Source organism: Budorcas taxicolor, chromosome 1 (assembly GCF_023091745.1).
Source record: "Budorcas taxicolor isolate Tak-1 chromosome 1, Takin1.1, whole genome shotgun sequence".
Taxonomy (NCBI): domain Eukaryota; kingdom Metazoa; phylum Chordata; class Mammalia; order Artiodactyla; family Bovidae; genus Budorcas; species Budorcas taxicolor.
This window is the reverse complement of record NC_068910.1, coordinates 212,550,318-212,573,816: the sequence shown is the minus strand read 5'-3', so window position 1 is coordinate 212,573,816 and position 23,499 is coordinate 212,550,318. Positions and strand designations below refer to the sequence as shown.

Below are 23,499 nucleotides of genomic sequence, written 5' to 3'. Positions count from 1 at the left end.
GGCTCCTTACCATTCAGTATTCAAATGTTCCCCTACTCCTTCTGCTTCCAAAACAGTGGCAGTGAAAGCTGCTCCAGAGAGTAAGCTCCTACCTTCTGACAGAGGAAGAGCAGCGGCACTTCTGGCCTTTGCAGGCTGTGAAAAGGCCCAGGGGACTATCCTCCCCTGAACTCATACTAGCCTCCTGGTCTTACCCCCAGTTTCCCACCTTCAGAAATGTCCAGTGCTTCCAAGTTCTGAGACAGTCTAGTGATCCAAGCAGTTAAGCATTTAATTAGAAGTTACCCTGTTCTTTTTCTTACCAGGCGAATTCCTATTTGTTTGTCAAGACTTAGTTTAGGGACTATCTCCCCACAGACTTTGGCTCTATGAATTTAGGAATAGAGGTTTACAAGTGAAAAATCTCGCTCTGTTCTCTTCTACCATTTTGGTGGCTATATGTGTGCACTCAAGTTGCTTCAGTCCTGTCTGACTCTTTGCGACCCCATGGACTGTAGCCTGCCAGGCTCCTCTGTCCACGGGATTCTCCAGGCAAGAATACTGGAGTGGGTTGTCATACCCTCCTCTAGTGATGGCAGTCACTTTCAAAGATAAATTCCATTACCTTGTCTATAAACATTACAAAAATTTTACTTTTTTCTTACTTTGTCTGGAACCAGCTTTATGAAGAAAAGCCAAGAATATCATGGAGACTAGTTTAAAAAAATTCACACATGTTCTCAGTTAAGCAGCAATCCAGGCACAAAACAAGACCTCAAAATGTAGGCTATATATAAACAGCAAACTATTTCAAAACATGACCCCCATGACATATATATGCATAAAGGCAGTTATTTTGAATCTTTTCTCAATTTTCAAAAATTCTTTTGAAGGGCTTCCCTGGCGGCTCAGTGGTAAAGAATCTACCTGCCAGTACAGGAGACGTGGGTTTGATTCCTGCCCGGGGAGGATCCCACATGCCTTGGGGGCAGCGGGGCCCACGCAAAACTGCTGGGTCCACATGCTACGACTACTGAAGCCCGCCAGCCCCGGAGCCTGCTCCACAAGTAGAGGGGCCACTGCATGACAAGAGGCTCGTGCACCGCAACTAGAAAAAAAGCCCTCGCGGTGGCCAAGACCCAGCACAGACAAAAAGAAATCAACAAATTAAAGAAAAACCTCTCAGAACGTCTGGTCTCACTATTTCAGAGAATCTCGTTTCAGTGTTTCTCTTCAAATCCAGACGGAGTCTAATGTATTAGTTAACTGACATCAGTCTTCATTCTTCACCTGTGTTCCTTCTAATCACTTTGTAAGGGCAACCTGTGCAGAGTATTGCTTTTAGAATTTCAGGAACCAACCTAGCACCGTCTCATCATAAAGCATTCCCTGACCATTCCGGTCAAGAGTGCTAACTGTTCACTTCGCGTCATCATACATCTTTCTCTCCTTTTTCCATCCACTCGTCCACACACACAGCATGTCGTGGGCTACGCTGAGAACTCATGGGCCACAGCAACATGATACTGCTGTACTGTGGACTGCCATGGCTTCGCGTTCTTCTTTACTCAGATGCTGATCATCTTAAAAGCAGGAATTTTCTCACTATACAGAACTGCAAAGAGGTGACAATATGATTAATTTTCACAATGAAAAAAAAACATTCTTTTAATTGATTTAAACAGTAACAGAAGTAGGGTAGAGGTAAGTTTAGACAATAAAAGCAAAATACCTCATCTTTATGGCTTCCCTTACGGCACAGCGGTAAAGAATCCGCCTGCCCATTCAGGAGACATAGGTTTGATTCCTGGATTAGGAAGATCCCCTGGTGTAGGAAATGGCAAGCCACTCCAGTATCCTTGCCTGAGAAATCCCATGGACAGAAGGAGCCTGGCAGGCCACAGTCCATGGGGTCGCAAAAGAGTTGGACATGACTTAGCAACTGAACAAAAACCAACTCAAGACTTTTTAAAATATGTGTATAAACTACACTTTCTTAGAAGTGCATTACTGCCATCAAAGTGTCAAGTAAAGGCTGTCTCAAACTTGTTTCCCAAATGGAAAAACACATTTTAGCCACTGACCTGTTATTCTCAGGTTCAGATTGGGGTGAACCTCGATGATGGTTTAGAAGCCTTGTTGAGTAAGTATTTGCTACTTCTGAAAGATGTCCTCGTGGAATACTTTCCTTAACGGGAGTAAAGGTTTGACTTGACACAGGGGTTTTTGGAAACAGAAGTTCGGCAGGAATCTGTTGAAGGAAAAAAAAATTTGATCTTAAAAAGAGATTTTTAAAATGTGTCCTGTCCAAACACAAAGTACTCTTCCCCTGTCCCCCTACCCCAGAGGCACTGAGAACTATCCTAACCACGTGAGCTTGTGCTGTGTACACTGAACCACGGAGTGACAAAGAGCTGAGTCCAGCCTGCAAGTGAGTCAAGACTGGTTTCACATTTTTAAACACATGAACAAAACAAAGAATGAATACACCACGGAGACTGTATGTGTGGCCCACAGAGCCTAAAATACCACCTGGCCTTGTACAGAAAGATTTGTTGACCTTGGATTATATAGAGAGCCTACACAGGTACATAATAAAAACATTTTTCCAAGAGAAAGAAACAGAAGATAAAGTCACAAAGACACTACCTTTAAAAAACCTAAACCCACTATTCTTTTCCTCCCATTTCTGTTCTCACTCTCAAACCCTCAGCCTTTATATAAGAAAACATTCCAATGTATTGATAAACATACATATACCAACAGCCCACAACTTCCAATACAAGAAGTACAACTACCTACTTACACACCAAAAAAAAGCTCAACACCATTAAGCATTAAGCAAGATAGGGCTATGGGATTAAGAGAGGCAAACTACTATGTATAAAAGAGACAAGCAATAAGGATATATTATTATACAGCACAGGAAATTATAGCCATTGTTTTTATTGGAGTATTATCTGTAAAAATTCTGAATCACATGCTGCACACACAAAACTAATATTACAAAATAAACTAAACTTTCAATTAAAAAAAGAGAGAGAGAGAACAGGAGGGAGGGTCAATGATGTAGCTTTGGTCTAAGTCAGTACTAGAATGCAGTGCCCTAGGTGTTTCTGTTAATTTTTCCTTGACTGTCTATCTAACAAGAAGATTCTTAAAAGAATATCTGCCTTTCCCCAGATGCCCAACTTATGAATAAAATTGAACCGTCTGAGTGAAGTTGTTGGGTTAGGAAGTCAGGGCTGGGAAGGAGGGTAAGAAGCAGGTACATGAAGAAAAGAGAATGTGAACTCAATGTTGACTGCTTCAACCTGCTACGCAACTCCTGAGTTTAAAGTTGAGTACTAAGTTAATCACCACCCAATGCAGGACACAGCTGTAATTCGGAAGGCCTCATTACCCGAGGGACTGTTTCCGGTTGTCTGATCCTGAACTTTTCCCTGTCTCTTAAAAAAAAAAAGAGAGAGAGAGAGAAAAGAAAAAGAAAAATGAACAACTTTAAATTTATTTCATTTTTCAATTGTTTTCCAATGACATACTTGCCACTTCACTGCTAAGTCACTTAGACAGGTAGGTACACTGACCTCTGCTTCAGTGTCATTAAAATCAGTGTTAAGCCCTAGGCAGGGAGGTGCTTTCTGCCTCTTATCTCAGTAACACCCTCATGTCTGCCAATCTTGCTTCAAACTTTATCTTCAAGAATAGTGCACTATAAATCTTCATGAACTTGACCTTCCATGAGCAGTAGGTAAGCCTAATGTTCCCCGTGGCTCACCGCTGTTCCCAGCTTCTCTCTCTACCTCTATACTCCATTAGGCCCATTCACATTATTTACTCTGGTTAAGCTGAACAAACCATTGTTCTCCACCCAACAAATTCCACTGCTCTCCACCCAACAAATTCCACCCATCAGGAATTTTCCTGATCCATGTCCCCAACCAAAGGAATTTATCCTTATGGGCTTCCTCACAGGACAGAGTCAGGCCTTTTACAGGAGTTGTCAACTTCACACTGGTAACGCACACACGTTTCACTTTCTCTGTTAAAAGGGCAGTACTCACTTCTGATTCATTGGTGTTTTAGCCCCAAAAGACAAAACTATACCGCATATGCAAAGTATCTTGTAGCCAGGACAGCCATAACCAGCAGGTATGCACAGCATAAACTTAGAAAGCACTTGATGGCATACAGCATACACTCCACATCTTGGACTCATCTTTTGTGGCTATACTGCTGTCTCTCAGAGACGCACTGACTGATGCTGCAGGCAAAGCACTGCGGACGGTCTGGGTTTTATCCTCCCACACACGTTAACACAACACTCACTTCTTTTTATAGGTTTTCTCATAAGTGGGATGCACCACATCTTCATCTTCAGGTTCTTCTGGAACGTCACAATTTCTAGTCAGAAAAACCACACGGGAATAACACGTCACCAGCGCCTATTCATACATCTTGAACAGTACTTTCTGCCTTTCCAAAAAAGGGTACTACCAACTATATGGTACCTGAACTGTGGGTCAGGGTTATTGGAGCAATACCATTTTTCTGGAAGTTGATCTATCCCATCTGGTAATTTTCGCCACTTTAGACAGGAATCACATTGAACCCATGTCTGATCAGGACGTTTCCTGTAACAAAATAACAACTCAATATTAACATGGAAATACCGACCTAAGGACTTCATTGGACTTTCTCCCACAAAATTCTCCTATTAATTTTGTCCCTGAAAATTCCATAACTACTTTGGTGGACAATTAGTTTTTAAAAACAATTCTGGCTACTATTGAAGTGACAGACTAATTTAAACAAAGTGATTTAAATCTCTTGTTTATAGCACATTATTAATTTTTTCTATAGTAAGAACTCAAAAACCTAAGAAAATACTACAAATGACTCACTCTGAAATTTATATTAAGTTAGCATCTGTAGTGTCAAATCCAATATACTTCTTAGCACAATAACAACTCAAGTACAGAAAATAGGCAAGTTGTGTTATTGCAATTTAAGCAATTTTTATAACTGTATTACATTTTACCCTCTACTATAGCATCTCTCTCGGAGAAGGCAATGGCAACCCACTCCAGTACTCTTGCCTGGAAAATCCCATGGACAGAGGAGCCTGGTAGGAGCCAGCCCTCCAATATCACATCCTGATATTAAAGTTAATTATTTTTTAAATGTACTTACTGAATATCTTCAACTGGCAAGTTCAGAGGATATTCTGCATGTTTTTTCACTTTCATTTCATTCCAGTAATCATTCAGCTTATCTCCTAGTGCTGTTATTGTTAGCCTCAAAAATAAGTAAATTATAAAATCAGTTCAAGAAAAAAAAAAGATAAATATTAAATCTCTGTCAAACACAAAGAAAGCAGAAGCAACCTAGCATTTATTATGTGAACACTAGGGGGTGGGGCGGAGAAGGCAATGGCAACCGACTTCAGTACTCTTGCCTGGAAAATCCCATGGACAGAGAAGCCTGGTAGGCTGCAGTCCATGGGATCGCTAAGAGTCGGACACGACTGAGTGACTTCACTTTCATTTTCATGCATTGGAGAAGGAAATGGCAACCCACTCCAGTGTTCTTGCCTGGAGAATCCCAGGGACGGGGGAGCCTGGTGGGCTGCCATCTCTGCGGTCGCACAGAGTCGGACACGACTGAAGTGACTTAGCAGTAGCAGCAGGGGGTGGGGAGGGCAGGGTGGAGGGTTCTCCAAAACGTTAAGTAAGAACACTCAGAGTCATGGCAATCTTCTCTAAGTATCTTTAAAAGGTCATAGAACAGAGCCAGGGTCACCAGGAATAAGACAGAATATACTAGTACTTCAGGTCCTCTGCTGAGAAAGTATGCTGCCAACCAACCCACCAACTACTTTCTGAATCTCAACCCTGCGGCCCTTCCAGAGGAGCTCCAGCTGTGCTCTCCAGCCACACTCTTCCCTCCAGCAGCAGAGACTGTTCCAGCCTATGCACGGCCCTGGGCAGAGACAGGTTTCCTCTAAGGACAGCTCAGCCCTACATCCCCTGCCGGCAGCAGGCCATGTCTACAGACAGAGACTGATTGGGCCTTTTGGCAAGCTCCTGCCATGGCAGGTAGTGTGTTCTTAAGGCGGTCACAGCCTCTACCGGGATCTGAACCTCTGACTTCTGGGACTGGGAACCCTCTCCGAGTTCCTTTACTGTCTACTCTTTTTCAACCCAGAGGTAACAGTTGTTGTATTTGCTCCTGACAGTTCTGGATAAGCCACTGTCCTTTTTAACCCTTTGAGCAATCACCTTCTACTACTGTGGTTAACAGCTCCTTATATTTTGTTTAAATAACAGAGGTAGCTGTAGTCTCAGGACTGCACTCTGAATGATATATTTATGATTTTCTCTATCATGTGTTTCCTAATTTGCTGATTCTGCTATTATTCCTTTCCTTCCACTTTATTTGTTCTTTATTTATAAGAAGTTTGCATTCTATTCTGTAATATATGCTCACTAGGACAGCTGTTGGTACTTCCTAAATTTACAAGTAAAATTGATGATCATATTTATTTTATGGCTTCTAATCATTCTTAGAAGATAGGAGTATTTCTGTCTAAAGTACAGAGGACTAAAGTTTCTTTAAGTTCCCATCCAAGATGGAAATTTCTAGATTTTGTATTTCACAAAAAAATGTTACCAAGAAAGCATGAACTTCCTCTAACACAAATCTCAGAAATATTTCATTAGTAAAGACAGAGGAGAGTATATTTCTATTTGTGATGGAGTAGGATATAATTCCTAGGGTGGAAAAAAATGATTACATGTGTTTTCTAGGTAAGCCTCCCACAAAAGAGAAACAAATTCAGCTTAGAAAAACTTAAGGAAGTATTTCCAAAATAAATTGTAAAAAGTCAGTCATCAATCATTTTAATAGGTAACATACCTGTATTCATTAGTATAATCGAAATCTTGTTTATTATGAGTTGGTTTTAGGAAATAGCAGTCTATAATCCCCACTACTCCAACACCCATGTTGTTTGCCTGAAAAACAAAATGAAATTGACATTTTAAACATTAGATATGATACTTCTGCACTGCAGGTGGATTCTTTACCAGCTGACCCACAAGGGAAGCCCTTCATGATGCTCAAAACAATTATTCCTTCACCAAAATTTAAGAACTTTATGAAACATTTTCCTATATTTTATCTCATGATTCTTATGACATTTAGATTGAGTAACAGTATCTGGAATCTAACTTACTTCTGGGGGAGATAATTCATAAAAATAGAATAGCGTTCCTCCAAAACCACTTCCACTGTCAAGCATTCACTTAAGACAAGTATAATCACTCCCGGTTTTATACAAGGGAAAAAAATCCTCTCTACTGGGATGCAATATCTTAGCAGGTAGAAACCACAACTCACTCCTTCCTATATCAGGGCCTAGCAAAGGCTCTGGCACATTAATATTCCATAAGTCTGCTAGACAGAAATTAAAGTCATTTATCCAAAGTTATATATTCAGTTGCTAATTGTGATGAAATAAAAACTTTAAATTCAACTGACCTAATTTATTTTTAAACCTGCTAGCTAAAATATTGAACTCAACATATCTGAATCATATTCTGATTATCTACATATGATCAACATGTATATTTTGTTCATAACTGTAGCTGAGTCTAAGTACAATGATAAACAGTGAAATACTGACATATAAAAAGAAAGTTTTCATAGATACAGCTATAGATAAAACCATAAAAACCTAATCTCAATGTGCCTCTACTAAAAGCCATCAGTGCTTTCTTATTTCATACAAGTTGTAAATCACAGCACCCTTCACTTGTAGTTCTTTTCATGTTCTTTCTGGCCTTACCTTCCTCTTCCCCCATTATTGCATTCCCAATTACCATCTGGTCCAAAGTGAAGTGAAAGTCATTCAGTTGTGTCTCACTCTTTGCAACCCCATGGATTATACAGTCTATGGAATTCTCCAGGGCAGAATACTGGAGTGTGTAGCCGTTCCCTTCTCCAGGGGATCTTTCTAACCCAGGGATTGAACCTAGGCCTCCCGCATTGCAGGAGATTCTTCAACATTGTTGGGCAGATTCTTTAACCACTGAACCACCAGGGAAGCCCATCTGGTCCAAATAATCCCTTCAAGATTGCCATTCTCTCAGAAGCCTCTTTCTTTTCCTTTGCAGACCTTCTTTTCTGGGCTTAGAAAACTCTTGTTAGACTTTCCAAAACAGTAAATTAACTCAGTCTCCTCTCAATCACCACTTTCTCCAAGAAGCCCATTCTGATGCTTCAAGTGAAAGTGAAAGTTGTTCAGTCATGTCCAACTCTTTGCGACCCTATGGACTATACAGTCTATGGAATTCTCCAAGCCAGAATACTGGAGTGGATAGCCTATCCCTTCTCCAACGGATGTTCCTCATCCAGGAATCGAACTGGGGTCTCCTGCACTGCAGGCAGATTCTTTACCAACTGAGCTATCAGGGAAGCCTGATGCTCCAAGGAGATACCATATTCCCTCAGCAAACAGAACTCTGGGGGCATGTGTATCTTTTCCTCTTTTTCTGCTGACATCTAGCATGGCAAATCATACCAAATACTTAATAAATAAATAGTTTACTGAATCCAAATACTAGAACCAGTTCATCTTCTGGTACAGAAAAACATTAAAAGTTGGCTGTAAAAGCTTATTTTTTTATGAGTTCAAACTTAACCAAAAATAACACAAATTTAGCTGGGTTGGAAAAATGAGCTACACATCTTACTTACATCAAATTGATTAAAAGAAAAAAAATGTGTATTTTGTAGCAGACACTATTGGTTCTTTTGAATCCCAATTTGAAAAACTGAAGTATAGCTGATTTACAATACTATGCTAGTTGCAGGTGTATGACACATCCAATATTTTTAATTATACTCCATTTAAAGTTACTATTAAACACTGGCTACATTTCCTCTGCTATACAATACAGCCTTATAGCTTACTGTATACACAGTAGTCTGTACCTCTTAATCCCCTGCCCCATCTCTCCCTGCCACCCTGTCCCCACTGGTAATCACTAGTGTCGTCTCAATATTTGAGTCTATTTCTGTTTTATTACATTTATTGAGTTGTTTATTTTTTTGATTCCACACGTAAGTGATAATATACAGTCTTTTGTCTTTTTCTAATATATTTCACTAAGCATAACACTCTTCAGGTCCATCTACACTGTTGCAAAGAATTCAGAGTAAAATAAAATGAACAGAAAATGAAAATCATGGAACTCGAAAACAAAATACGCCTAGACTTAAAATCTTTTTAACAAAGCTTAATTTTAGAATTTAACACTAAATTCTTAACACACACACATCAAAAAAACATTTCTGTGGAAACAAGTAAAAGATAAACAGACTAACACAGTAGGCAACGTTCATCATCCTAAACTGAACTCTACAAAAATGAAAGTGGTTTAGAAGGAAAATTCTAACATATTTAGGAACTAATCCAGAAAAGTAAATCACCTATCAGATACTATTTTTTACGCTACTGCAGCAACAGTGAATTAAAACCAATCAATTTTATTCTCACATAAAATAATCCAGGATCCTTATCCAAGTGTAGCGACAGGATCTGCATCTGTACCTGAGAGCCACACTCATCTTTAGGTCTAAGGCAAGCTATGTATGGGCCCCAATTCCTCATCTGTAAAACACAGAAAATGCTCTGTCCTCCTTGTAAGATTATTCAAAACCAAATGAGAAAATAATACACGAGTGCTCTACGGTCAAGCTCCATAATGCTGTTAAAAACACTAATATGAGAAGTTGAGGCAAAGGCAGGGGGCTTCCACGGTGGTCCAGCAGCTAAGACTCTGCACTCTCAATGCATGGGGCCTGGGTGTGATCACTGTTCAGGGACCTGGATCCCACGTGCCACAACTAAAGATCCTATATGCCACAACGAAGAAATCCCACACCCCAAAACTAAGAAACGGTGCAGCCAAATAAATACATATTTTAAGACAAATAAATAAAAATCATTAGGTAAAAAGCACATTATTTCACGTTTGACCTGTAACATGTTCAGACATTTTCAGATTTAAGCTTACCCTTAACTGACATCCAACTTTTTCATAAGCTTTGATGAGTCTGTTTCTGTGATACATCATTATTCCGTAATGATCTTTATTTCTGCAATTGAATCCAAAAGTAATTCTCACAGTTTTATTAGTCTTAAATGTTAAGGAAAATTCTGAACACACCATCTCACTTCCCTTAATTCATCCTATTTCACTGAGTTCAACGGTGCATAAAAAAGGGCAAAGTTGGACAGGATTAGAATCTGTTGTCAGGATAAAAAGAGAAATGGGGAAGGGAAATACACTTGATATCTCTCTATATATATATATATACACAGCATCTTAAGAAAGTAAAGGATACTAAAAACTTGGGTCGATATATATCACGTTCAATGTAGGCAAGGCTCTTCGAAACTAGCTGGGTCTTTACTTTCTGTCCACGCAAGATGATCTGCATTCGTGGCTTTAGATATAATATACTGCAGTAAGCCTGCAAAGACACACAACAACTGACTGTCGTTTCCGAATAATTACCAATGGATTTGTTCAACATTACTTAATGTGTTTTTAAAAAGAAAGCTACCGCAGTGCTTTGACAATAAAATACGACAGACTAAAAGGTGCTTTAGTTAGTATTTGATTACTGTATTAAAAACAAGCTCAATATACTGGAGCCAGTAAAAAGGGTTTGCAGAAAACAATCAACTGACCCACGTAGATGTTGATAAGTTATGTGGAAACAAGTTTAAAAAAGGCATGTATGGTATAATCTCATTTTAATAGATGACCAGTGCAAGTTCAATGCATGAAGCAGGGCACTCAAAGTCAGTGCTGAGAGGTGGTAGGCAGGGATGGGGGGTGGGGAATACATGTGCACCCGTGGCTGATTCATGTTGATATATGGCAAAAACCAATTAAAATAAATAAATAAAATTTTAAAAAATGTCTATATATAGAAAAAAGGACCTATATTTTCTGACTCTGCTGTCAAAAACATATACTGTTATTATAATTTTAAAGCATCGATAAATTTTACTTGTGCAGAAATAAGCAAAAATCTAATATAAAAAAGGGGACTATTATAAGTTTGAAAAGAAAAAAAATGCAGCAATATTTAACGGGAGTGGACAGACAACACTTTTTCCATATGGAACTGTAACAATCAGCAGTCATCCAAATGTGCTTTTAATTCCTTTTTATTTTTTAGTACCCTGACCAGGGACTGAACCTGAACAATCACAGTTTGAAAGTGCCGAGTCCTAACCACTGCACTGTGAGGGTAAATGTGTTTTCAATTCTTAATGCATCAAAGCTTAGATACTTGAGAATCATAACCAAACTTAGCATCCTAATACATGTTAGAATATGATCTCTTGTGCCTGCCTGCAAGCTATCAGAAATCTCTAAAGGAAATGAATTGAACAACTCAATAAGGATATATTACTATGAAAAATTCAATACAAAACTAAAATTTGAACATTTCTCTCACTTTTTTCCTTCTGACTCCTGATTTCAAAAGTAGTGTTTTGTCACTTATAAAATAAATTTATTACTGATATTTTGAAACATTTTACTTTGCGGTATACTAAAACTATTCCATCTGCTCTGGCTGTCTCTGGATATTCTTGAGCAAGACTTTCTTAACCACTAAGATATACTTCCCTATCACACTGGGGTATGGCAAGAAATAGGAACATCTGCCATTGTAACTGCTGGAATCTCAGAACAAGTTACATAGTAAAGCTGTCAATGTTATCCTTAGCTTGGGTTGTGAGATAATTTTATTGCAAAAAAAGGGAACGGGGCAAGTCCCTGGAGGTCCGGTAGTTAGGACCCTGCACTTCCACTGCAGGGGGCACGGAAGGCCTGTGGCTCCTGGCTGGGGAACTAAGATCTGACACGTCACAATGTGGCTGACCAAAAGGAGAAAAGGGCGGGGGGGGGGGGGGGGGGGGGGCGGAGTCAGTACTGCATGTCTCACAGTGACTAAGAAACAGCAGTATTATCATATCAACATTGTTATATTGAGACATTAATTCTTTCAATCTTAAAAGCATATTCCACTTTAAGGTCAAATCTGAGAGATATTTACCACAAAATTATATTAAGGCGCATTTTCTGTAGGCTACATGTAAAATTGCTTTAGAGTACCAATCAACGCATGCGTTCTAGAATATTTTAATTTTTTAAAAAGACAGTTTGGTATTTTGATTGAATTAACCAATATGGTCACCGGGGCATCTTGATTCAAGTAGTCCCAATCCAAATAATTAATCACACAGTAAAAGAACTTTTACAACCACTACAGACCTGATGACTTTGCAATTTAAAAACTTTTCTAAGAAAATAAAACAGCCAATGAGCATGACAAATTTAATACACTGTTTCATGTCTGAGACACTTTCATTTAGAGATTTCTGGCAGCATTTGTAACACAAGTGGATAATGTAATTTCCATCATTTGCTAGTTTTCTCACTCCCACAGACAGCAGAATACGCACCCTCAGGGAATAGTCACTCTCAGGGGCAATTTGGTCCATTCTTTCTTGCTTCTTGTACCCTTTCTTCCCTGCTGTCTCATCTAAATCTTCTGGAATTCTGATGTCATATTTATCCTTATCAAAATCAAACTCTGTTGCACTTTTGTAGCTGTAAAAAATTTTTTTAAAGAGCTAAATATTAACTTCACCATAAGAGAAGCAAGGAAGTAACCTTTAGTTAACAAAATAAAGCACAAACAAATACATGGTAAGAGTCAAGATCTGAGGAGTTGGAGGCAGGAAGGAAGACAAGGAATCCAGGAAGGTGCAGAAACTGTATTTACTCACATATTACCAGTGGGAATGTCAAATGAGAGAGCCACATTCTGATAGCATCTTAAAAAACTAAACTAGCAACTGCCATATGATCCAGCAATTACACTCCTGGGCATTCATCCAATAAAATGACGACCATATTCCCACAAAAACCTCTCTGCACTTATTTCACAGCTTTATTTGTAGTAACTGAAAATTGTAAACAACTAGATTGGTAAACACACTGTGGTCCATGTATACCATGCAATACTAAAAAAGGAAGCAAGCAGAAACACACAAGAACCTGTATCAATCTTCAGAAAATTAAGCTGAATGAAAAAAGCCAATCCCAAAAGGTTTCATACTATATGATTCCAGTTATATAATAATATTCTTTAAAATGACAAAGACATAGAGATGGAAAAACATGTTAGCAGTTGCCAGGGATTAAGGAAGGAGTGGGTGTGGATATAAAAGGGATCTTGAGCTGATGAAAATGTCCTTACTGTATCAATGTCAGTATCAACAGTACTATCTTAGTACAGTGTTCCAAGATGTTACCACTGGGGGGAACCTGGGGAAGGAGTACCTGAGATTTCTTACAACTACACAGGAGTCTGCAAGTACCTCAAAATTGAGTTAAAAAAAAATGGGGGTGAGGATGGGAGGGGCAGGGAAGAAAGGAAGAGAAAAGAAGAAGGGAATGCAAGAGGTCAGAAAAGCGTAAGAATGAAAGGACTTTAAGATTATCACTCTTTCAGCTTAACTCCTATGGTTCAACAGATCAATTAGATCTCTCAATATTATACACTCACCCTAAAGTTCATAGCTTCATTTGGAAAGGATTTTATCCTCAGAAAGATTTAGCAACACAGAAGTCTCATCTATATTACTTTTCTCAACAGATGCTGAATCATGCTTAGCTTTATGTAATGAACCAAAAGGATTTTTCTAACTTTACTAAGTTGGGATTTGTTGGCTGGGCTTTATCTTGCTGTGTCTTTTTTTTTGAGGAGAGGGATGGTATAACCAAGAGCAAAAAAACAGTGCTATGTAGATAGAGTGGCAGAGCCAGGAAATTTATTTATAATAATATAAAATTATCTCAAATTGAAGCCAAAGAAGCCTCAATGAAACACTCTTGGGAAAAGGTAAATCATTAAATATGCCATAAAATGAGGACCTTCCAATACAGTTCTACTCGGTGTAACAATGGATGAACATAATGAAATTACTCCATGCACTTTACTTCCCAAATGGTTAACCAGCTGAGGGTTACCGTTTCATTTACCTTCTGAGATTCCAAATGATGATCCTGGTTCCCTTCTTGCCTATGATAGCATCAAGTTCTGCCAGTAACTGCTGTTCCTTAGAAAATAGAGAATGTTCCAGAATTGCAGCAAGGCTCGCTTTTGATTCTGTTGAATTTAATACCTGTCGTATATCCTAAGTTAAAGACTTAGACCAATAACATTTTTCAATTATAATATGGAAATCAACTCAAACTGAAAAACTACTAAATTATCCTCTAAATTTTAAAATCACAGTGTGATTTCAAATGTGTAACAAGAAGTATGAACAAGTATATTATGACTCCTAACGAATTTAATGATTTCAAATATTTGAATGTTTATACAGAAGACATTTTCCTAAAGACATCTTGTTTTCCATGGTTGTTGGTGAAAATTTCAAGCCAGACGGTAAGTCTTACTGACCACAAAAAGACTGAAATAAAAAGGTGAGCTCTGGGAAGTTTAATAAAAATGCAATCACCTTATGTTGAGTATTTCCATGGCACAATTCCAACAGAGACCAGAGAGGGACAAACATTTAGCCCAGATACAGAGTAGAAGCAGTGAAGAGGAACAAGAGCTAGAATGGAAGGTATGATTTAAAAACAAGAACCAGAAGTGGGCCAAAAGGATGGAATGGTCCAGACCACTTCCTCAGTTTCCATTTCAAAATCAAAAGGATATGTTCTTTGTTGAATGCCACGATTGGGACAACAACATGTTCTGCTTTTATGACTTCCAAGTACGTCTGAGACAAGAAACCCACGCTCATGCTGTCTCCATTTTTGGTAAAAACCATTGCATCTTTACCCAAACGCATAGATCCTGACTTGAAGCCATTTCCATACAATCCAACTGGGACATGATCATTCATGGTGACTTTCTCACTGAAGCCAAAGCTAAAAAGAAAAAAGTATGAACTTCATTTATTTTAATTCAAACGTTGTCAATATCAAGTAAAATGCCTAAGTTTGAATGTTGGCCCTATCCTTCCTTGCTGGAAGATCTGTACTGATGTGTTTCCCATCTCTTAAGTGAAGGAAGCCAAATCCACACTATAGGGATGTAAGGATTGATGCTGTTTTTAGTCGCTCTTTGTGATCCCATCGACTATAGCCCACCAGGCTCCTCTGTCCATGGGATTTCCCAGGCAAGGATACTGGAGTGGTTGCCATACACACACTAAAACAGGAGCTCATTGCCTGGCACATCCTAGCTGAATGGATGAACTAATTGAGGCTTCTAGGACCTTGAGATTTCACCTCTTCCTCCTGCTGGGGAGAACCTGCCTTTTCTGGCGGCATACGGAACGCTGGAGGACAGCAGAAGCACCTCTGCTCCAAACCCTCCCTCCATCTCCATCCTGTACTACGTATTTTAGCTTCCATGTCATCCTGTTCTTTGACCCTAGAGCCCAAGGCCTTACGGCTATGCTACTTCCTCATCCTTTGAATCACTTTAAATTTACCAGTTCCCATTCCCCAAAGTGTTAGGTTTTATTGGATATGGTAGCTAAAACGATTTTTCTACTAAAGCACAAACAACAGAGGACAATGTGCTTACAGCTCTAAAGGAATGGTGGGATCTTAGGTCAGGGGAGGGATGATGAGAATGGCCAGGATTGCCGAATAACGTGACAGCAGTGGAAACTGATAGAAGGCTTAGAGAACAGAGCACATTATGGGTACAACATTTCATGTTTAACTAACAGGAACTACAGGCAATGAGAATGGCACATGAAACACTTCAACTAGGCAACAACAATGATTTTAAGGAGTGTGACCCTTTTACATACCTTAGCATTTTATGTAATTTGTCTGAAGTCATACCATTCCCATTATCAGTGAATGTCAGGCATATACAGTCATTTATTACTGTTTTGTCAATCCATATCTGTTTAGCATTCACATCAGGATCATAAGCATTATCTGGGAAATAAAGGTTAGAAAAATTTTGATTTTGGTTTTTAAAGAAGAGCAATCCATTGTGAACAACCCTTTATAACCAGCAACAGAATAATATATTTTAAGGAAAATTTAAAAGCTGAAATATTTCCGAACTCCTAAGATTTGATGACATGAAACTAACCTGTGCCATGCTATATATTGCTCACTGACTCTTAAAGAATTAACTCTATCTAAAGCCCTCCATCTGTTACATGAAGAATGGAGACAGGAACCCACTACAAGCGTAAAGCCAAAAGAATCACAGCCATGAAGAGGTGATCAAGACAGGAAGGTCTCTGCCCAAAGAACTAGCCTAGCTATCATAAAGGAAACTGAGCTGAGTATCAACAGCACTTCAGGCTGACATGGAAAGTCCACACAGGATCACTCAATGAATGAGAAAGCAGTATGCTAACGTACACACAGATAAGTTTACCTGCTGCACATTTCTTCAAATTTTAGCCCTTTTTAATCTAACATAAGCTTCTGACTACAGGTACATTTGTATCATCTTCGTGAAAGTGACAGGCGCCTAGTGGTATTTACTCTGCAACACCATGAACTGTAGCCCACCAGGCTCCTTTGTACATGGAGTTCTCCAGGCAAGAATACTGGAGTGGATAGCCATTCCCTTCTCCAGGGAATTTTGCCAACCCAGAGATCAAAGCCGGGTCTCCAGAATTGCAGGCGGGTTCTTTACCATCTGAGCCACCAGGGAAGCCATCTCTGTACACCTCATCATTTAACACCCTTGTCTAGCATACTTGTTTCTCTCAGAACAGTTATTAAGTATTAAGGACTACAGCAAAGAAAAAGGAAAAAAATTTCAACAGTAGCAGTAATAACATCAACTTATAAACTATCTAAAATCTATCTGAATATTTCTGACTGACTAAAAATACTTTTAAGGTATATTTTGAAGACTTTATTATAATATAAAAAGTGGCTCTCAAACTCCTGTTAAGCCTTCAATTAAAATAATCTTTCTCATCAACCACTTCAGCATTATTAAAAACAACACACTTAAAATGTGATACACCACAAAGAGCATAATGGCTTTCAGTTGCCCTATCCCAAAACTAGACAAGTACTATGTATGAATGAACAGTCCCAGCTGAGTAGTTCCTCTGGGTTGCCATAAAAAGGAAAAAGAGTGACCGTGAATAGCTGTAATGTTATCTCATTTATACTTCAGAGTTTACATCTCAACAGAACATGTTAGGGACTCTGGAAAATCTAACCACACCAAAGAAAAGAAGGAAGTGAAAGCCACTCAGTCATGTTTGACTCTTTGTGACCCCATGGCCTATGAAGTCCATGGAATTCTCCAGGCCAGAATACTAGAGTGGATAGCCTTTCCCTTCTCCAGGGGATTTTCCCAACTCAGGGATCAAACCCAGATCTCCCATATTGCGGGCAGGTTCTTTACCATCTGAGCCACAAGGGAAGCCCAAGAATTCTGGAGTGGGTAGCGTATCCCTTCTCCAGAGGATCTTCCCGACCCAGGAATCGAACCTGGGTCTCCTGCATTGCAGGCGGATTCTTTACCAACTGAACTATCAGGAATAAATAAAAGAAGGGTTCTCAAATTTTCTTTCTTTCCTTATTCTTGGTGCATCCACTTTAGAACCATTCCTTGACAAATAATCTAAAGTGTATCTAAGAATTCCCCCAAAATACAGTTTTCCTTTATTATCTGTTTCACAAACACGTTTAAATCAAACAATTCATGTGTATGAATTTCACCAAAGAAAAACCATAATGCAAATCCGATCATGACCTCGCCTCTTTTCTCATGTTCACTAAAACACTTTTAGGACTTCCCTGGAGGTCCAGTGGTTAAGAATCTGCCTTGCAATGCAAGGGACACTGGTTCGATCCCTGGTCGAGGAAGACCCCACATGCTTCAGAGCAGCCAAGCCAGCAGACCGCAACTACCAAGCCTACAGCCCGAGAGATGCAACTGCGGAGGCCCGTGCACCGAGCGCCCGTGCTCTGCAACGGGAGAAGCCCGCACACCGCAAGGAAGAGCGGCCCCTGCTCGCCGCCTCTAGAGAAAGCCTCCATGCAGCAGCAAAGACCCACCACAGCCAAATACATATACACATGTATATAAAACCTCCTAATTACTAACAGCAGAAAAATACTAGAAATAATTTCCAACTTTAAAATAAACATAATTCTCATTTTTCGGCAACAGACCTATTTCTTTTATGATGAGACTAAAAATATTTTCAACATAAATGCTTCAGGAACTCTGCAAATTAAAATACTTTGCTCTGACAGTAGTATAGGAAAATACTTAAAACAACAGTATACAGGGAAAGCTGGGCAACGACCGATCGGAGTCTAGTTTGAATGGTTGTGATGCTAGGTAACCTTTACTAATGTTATCACTGACACATTTGGTTTTTTTAAAAAGCACGTCTTCATGTTACTTTTCAATAAAAAGCTTTCTAGAACTTCAACTGCCAGCAACAGATTATATATGAAACATCAATTTACTTACCTATTAATTCAGCAACTGCACTAAATGGCCAAGTGTGACTTGTAGAATTTGTATGTAAAAACTTCGGGCAAAGCTGAAACAAATCAATGATTCATGTAAATTAATTAAGGTCTCACTTTTGCAAATAGAAGCCAAAATAATCTTCCGTCACAGTATTAACACCAAGATCAAGCAAAAAGGACTTAACTGCTTGTGCCAGGAGATACCTGGAAGATAAAACCCATATTAGATTCCTGGAAAATAAGGCTGAAAATCAGCCAGTTTCTCATTAAGATGGGCGGCAAACCCCTTGCCTCTTTGCGCCCACCAATCTAGAGTCGTATCAGAAAGGGCCCAGTGCCAAGATGCTCCACCCTGCTGGAGCTGCCTCAAAACTGAGAGCATTAGTTGCTCAGGTGTGTCCCATCTCTGAGATCCCGTGGGCCCACCAGGCTCCTCTGTCTATGGGATTCTCCAGGCAAGAATATTGGAGTAGACTGCCATGTCCTCCTCCAGGGGATCTTCCAGATCCAGGGATCGAACCTGCATTTCTAACGTCTCTTGCATTGACAGGTGGGTTCTTTACCACTAGAGCCACCTCAAAATTACCATGAGATAAAACTAAGACTTTGTCAAGGGATGTTTTCGCCTTTTGTGCATTAGGCTTAATAAACATATCTATAAAGTCCTCAAACAATGCCAAGTAACAGCTCAAATGCAACAAACCTCCTTGACTTCCAGAGATTTTGTCTGATTCATCATAATAAAGGATGGAAGAGTATGTTAATCATACAGGGCACTCTCTTAATCCTGAGTAATGCAGATATCAAATGTGTAAAAATGTACAAATGGTTCAAAAAGGCTGAGGCTTGGATATTTCAATATGCAGAGATTTTCATGAAATGAGGACTTTTCTGTGTTCATTTTGAACAGATTATCTCATATTTAAGGAAGAAAAAACAGGCAATTTAAGTGTTTCATGTAAAGAGCCTAGAGATATGACTATAACCAAACATTTGTAGTGTTCAGCTGCTCCCACAAGATGTCAGAAAAAGCTCTGCTTTTCCTCTGTCCACCCTCAGTTTTAGGCAATCCTCAAGCATGTTTACCATCAGGGTGAATTACACATGTGAGAAAAGGTATTCTGTACAAGAGTGGTTTGCAAACTGGAGTATATGGAATTCCGACTTTCTGCAGCATTTATCTATGTAATAACAGAGTATAAGGAATTATAGAACTTTCTAAAGCAGAGTTTTTATAAAGAAAATCAATTTCCAGACCTTCATCTTCTACAAGAACCCTCCTGTCAATTAGTCCACCTGAGTCCTATCCTAGCCCCTCCTTTTGTGCAAGCATCACTTCTCCATTTATGAAAGAACACTCCTCAGCCAACCGAGATCCTGCTATGGGGGATGGTCTTGGGGTGTCAGCTACCAAAGGAGAGAATGACTGATCAACACCAGTACCCGTAGAAGAGTTTGTCTTTGTTCTCTATTTTATGAATTTGTTAGGTGTGACGTCTGGAGTTAGAAATTGGGTATTCTGCAGCAGATGCAGGTTTAATCCCTGGGTTGGGAGGATCCCTTGGAGTAGGAAATGACAATTCCAGTACGCTTGCCTAGAAAATCCCGGGGACAGAGGAGCCCAGCAGGCTACAGTCCACAGGTTCAGCCGGACACAACTGGGCACAAATGACACAGGGGTGAAGTCTGGAGTTAGAAACTAGGTATTCAGGTCCCTGTTTAATACTTTTAGAATATCTGGCAGACTGTGCAGATTGTCAACTTTCATTTAGTGACTTCACTCAGTCGTGTCCGACTCTTTGTGACCCCATGAATCGCAGCACGCCAGGCCTCCCTGTCCATCACCAACTCCCGGAGTTCACTCAGACTCACGTCCATCGAGTCCGTGATGCCATCCAGCCATCTCATCCTCGGTCGTCCCCTTCTCCTCCTGCTCCCAATCCCTCCCAGCATCAGAGTCTTTTCCAATGAGTCAACTCTTCGCATGAGGTGGCCAAAGTACTGGAGTTTCAGCGTTAGTATCATTCCTTCCAAAGAAATCCCAGGGCTGATCTCCTTCAGAATGGACTGGTTGGATCTCCATGCAGTCCAAGGGACTCTCAAGAGTCTTCTCCAACACCACAGTTCAAAAGCATCAATTCTTTGGCGCTCAGCCTGCTTCACAGTCCAGCTCTCACATCCATACATGACCACAGGAAAAACCATAGCCTTGACTAGACGGACCTTAGTCGGCAAAGTAATGTCTCTGCTTTTCAATATGCTATCTAGGTTGGTCATAACTTTTCTTCCAAGGAGTAAGCGTCTTTTAATTTCATGGCTGCAGTCACCATCTGCAGTGATTTTGGAGCCCAAAAGAATAGTCTGACATTGTTTCCACTGTTTCCCCATCTATTTCCCATGAAGTGATGGGACTGGATGCCATGATCTTCGTTTTCTGAATGTTGAGCTTTAGGCCAACTTTTTCACTCTCCACTTTCACTTTCATCAAGAGGCTTTTTAGTTCCTCTTCACTTTCTCCCATAAGGGTGGTGTCATCTGCATATCTGAGGTTATTGATATCTCTCCCGGCAATCTTGATTCCAGCTTGTGTTTCTTCCAGTCCAGCGTTTCTCATGATGTACTCTGCATATAAGTTAAACATTGCATAGGAACCTGGAATGTCAGGTCCATGAATCAAGGCAAATTGGAAGTGGTCAAACAAGAGATGGCAAGAGTGAACATCGACATTCTAGGAATCAGCAAACTAAAATGGACTGGAATAGGTGAATTTAACTCAGATGACCATTATATCTACTACTGTGGGCAGGAATCCCTCAGAAGAAATCGAGTAGCCATCATGGTCAACAAAAGAGTCTGAAATGCAGTACTTGGATGCAATCTCAAAAACGACAGAATGATCTCTGTTCATCTCCAAGGCAAATCATTCAATATCACAGTTATCCAAGTCTATGCCCCAACCAGTACTGCTGAAGAAGCTGAAGTTGAACGGTTTTATGAAGACCTACAAGACCTTTTAGAACTAACACCCAAAAAAGAAGCATTATGTATAGGTATTATTAATTCTCATCTCTAAAACAATTAGCTGGAAAGAAAAACTCCCTAGAACAGCCCACACACACCCACACACACCCACACACACACACACCCCCACACCAGACAGACTATGGAGTATCTGATCACACACACACACACAGGTCATATACACTGATCACACACACACACAGCCCTATAGAGTATCTTTAACTAGATGCGTGATCCTGATCTCACACACACAGCCTCTGGAGTATCTTTAACTAGATGTGTGATCCTGATCCCAGGTAAGCAATTGAACCTTCTGTGCCTCAGGTTTTATCGTCTGTGAAAATGAGGATGATAATAACAGCAGCTTACCAAGATGTTAGAAGAATTAAACAATTTAATATTTGTAAATACTCAGAAAAACACCTGGGACATAATAAGCATTATAAGTGTGTGTTGTCTTTTTTTTTTAAGGTAAGCATATCTTTAAAGTCCCAGGTGGCACAGTGGTAAAGAATCCCAATGCCAATGCAGGAGATGCAAGAGACATGGGTTCAATTCCTGGGTCAGGAAGATTCTCCTGGAATAGGAAATGGCAACCCATTTCAGTACTCTTGCCTGGAAAATTCTTTGGAATGAGGAGCCTGGCGGGCTACAGTCCATGGGGTCGCAAAGAGTTGGACACAACTGAGCAACTATGAATGAACTATGAACATACCTTTAAAGGCACAACTGAGCTCACATATAAATAAAGGAAACACTCAAGGGCCTCAAGTCAAGAAGAAATTAAAAACAAAAATAAGATTTGAAAATAGGGATACCCTAGGGACTAGAGTGGGGTGCTTAACTGGAATATAAAGGTTTCCATTTTAATGGTGACTGTGGATTGGAAATGTGGCAGAGAAGCATGTACTTGAAGGTAGCTGCCCCCTCCTACCTCAATACAAAGGCGGGCAGGGGAAATATGCTCAATGAGAAGCTTGTCTGTTTCCGTCTGCAGTCAAAGTTAAAAGAAAAAAGTGTACCATGAAGTTCTGTAAAGAGGCGGGTCTTTACTTGGGTTAAGTGTTTCAATTTAACCTGCAGAACCACTGTGGAGACACAGCCTCAACCAGACTGCACATGATTCTCTGGGGTCATTCAGTTCAGTTCAGTTGCTCAGTCGTGTCCGACTCTGCGACCTCATGAATCACAGCATGCCAGGCCTCCCTGTCCATCACCAACTCCCGGAGTTCACTCAGACTCACGTCCATTACTTGGGGAATACTTGAGTACACAATCTAAAATAATCTAAAATAATTGTTTAAGGAAACAATCCACCAGGAGAAAATGTTTTCAGACAAGACACAGTAGTCTTAGTGCACCCCCAACTTCAACACTGGATAAAAGAAATATCAGCCTATAAAACTGCTCCTGCTGCTGCAGCTCGCTCAGTTGTGTCCGACTCTGTGAGACGCCAGGGACTGCAGCCTGCCAGGCTCCTCTGTCCACGGGATTCTCTAGGCAGGAGTACTGGAGTGGGTTGCCATGCCCTCCTCCAGGGGATCTTCCCAACCCAGGGATCGAACCTGGGTCTCCTGCATTGCAGACAGATTCTTTACCACTGAGCCACCAGGGAAGCCGTATAAAATAAGAATCCCTTGAAATAGCTAGACCTTTAAAAAGTAAGACTCCCCTCCAAAAAACACACGAAAAGGAGATGCAATGAAGACCATATAGATATTTTAAAGAATCAACAGAATTTTTAGAATCAACAGCATTTTTAGAATCAACAAATGGCCCCAGATTTTAAAAATCCTTTAAATATAAGACTTTGAATGTGGACGCCTGAACACAGGAGTGTTTACCTTGGCTCCCTCTTGGAGCTGCTATCTAATGAAGGAAAAGGGGTGGGGGGCATAAACCC

At 40.0% G+C, this 23,499-nt stretch overlaps 1 protein-coding gene across 1 annotated transcript in view; it reads right to left on the bottom strand.

Annotated features, from left to right (window-relative positions):
• The window catches only part of MORC3 (MORC family CW-type zinc finger 3), a 41,447-nt gene that overhangs the window by 8,169 nt on the left and 9,779 nt on the right, over positions 1 to 23,499 (bottom strand). Inside the window, exons 2-14 of the mRNA XM_052643403.1 lie at positions 18,574 to 18,646; positions 15,914 to 16,046; positions 14,803 to 15,017; positions 14,118 to 14,265; positions 12,533 to 12,680; positions 10,393 to 10,521; positions 10,062 to 10,184; positions 6,898 to 6,995; positions 5,173 to 5,277; positions 4,491 to 4,613; positions 4,309 to 4,383; positions 3,383 to 3,428; positions 2,064 to 2,230 (exon numbers count right to left, since the gene is read on the bottom strand). Coding sequence (XP_052499363.1) covers positions 2,064 to 2,230; positions 3,383 to 3,428; positions 4,309 to 4,383; positions 4,491 to 4,613; positions 5,173 to 5,277; positions 6,898 to 6,995; positions 10,062 to 10,184; positions 10,393 to 10,521; positions 12,533 to 12,680; positions 14,118 to 14,265; positions 14,803 to 15,017; positions 15,914 to 16,046; positions 18,574 to 18,646 — 1,583 coding nt within the window. The remainder of the gene's footprint in view (positions 1 to 2,063; positions 2,231 to 3,382; positions 3,429 to 4,308; positions 4,384 to 4,490; positions 4,614 to 5,172; positions 5,278 to 6,897; positions 6,996 to 10,061; positions 10,185 to 10,392; positions 10,522 to 12,532; positions 12,681 to 14,117; positions 14,266 to 14,802; positions 15,018 to 15,913; positions 16,047 to 18,573; positions 18,647 to 23,499) is intronic.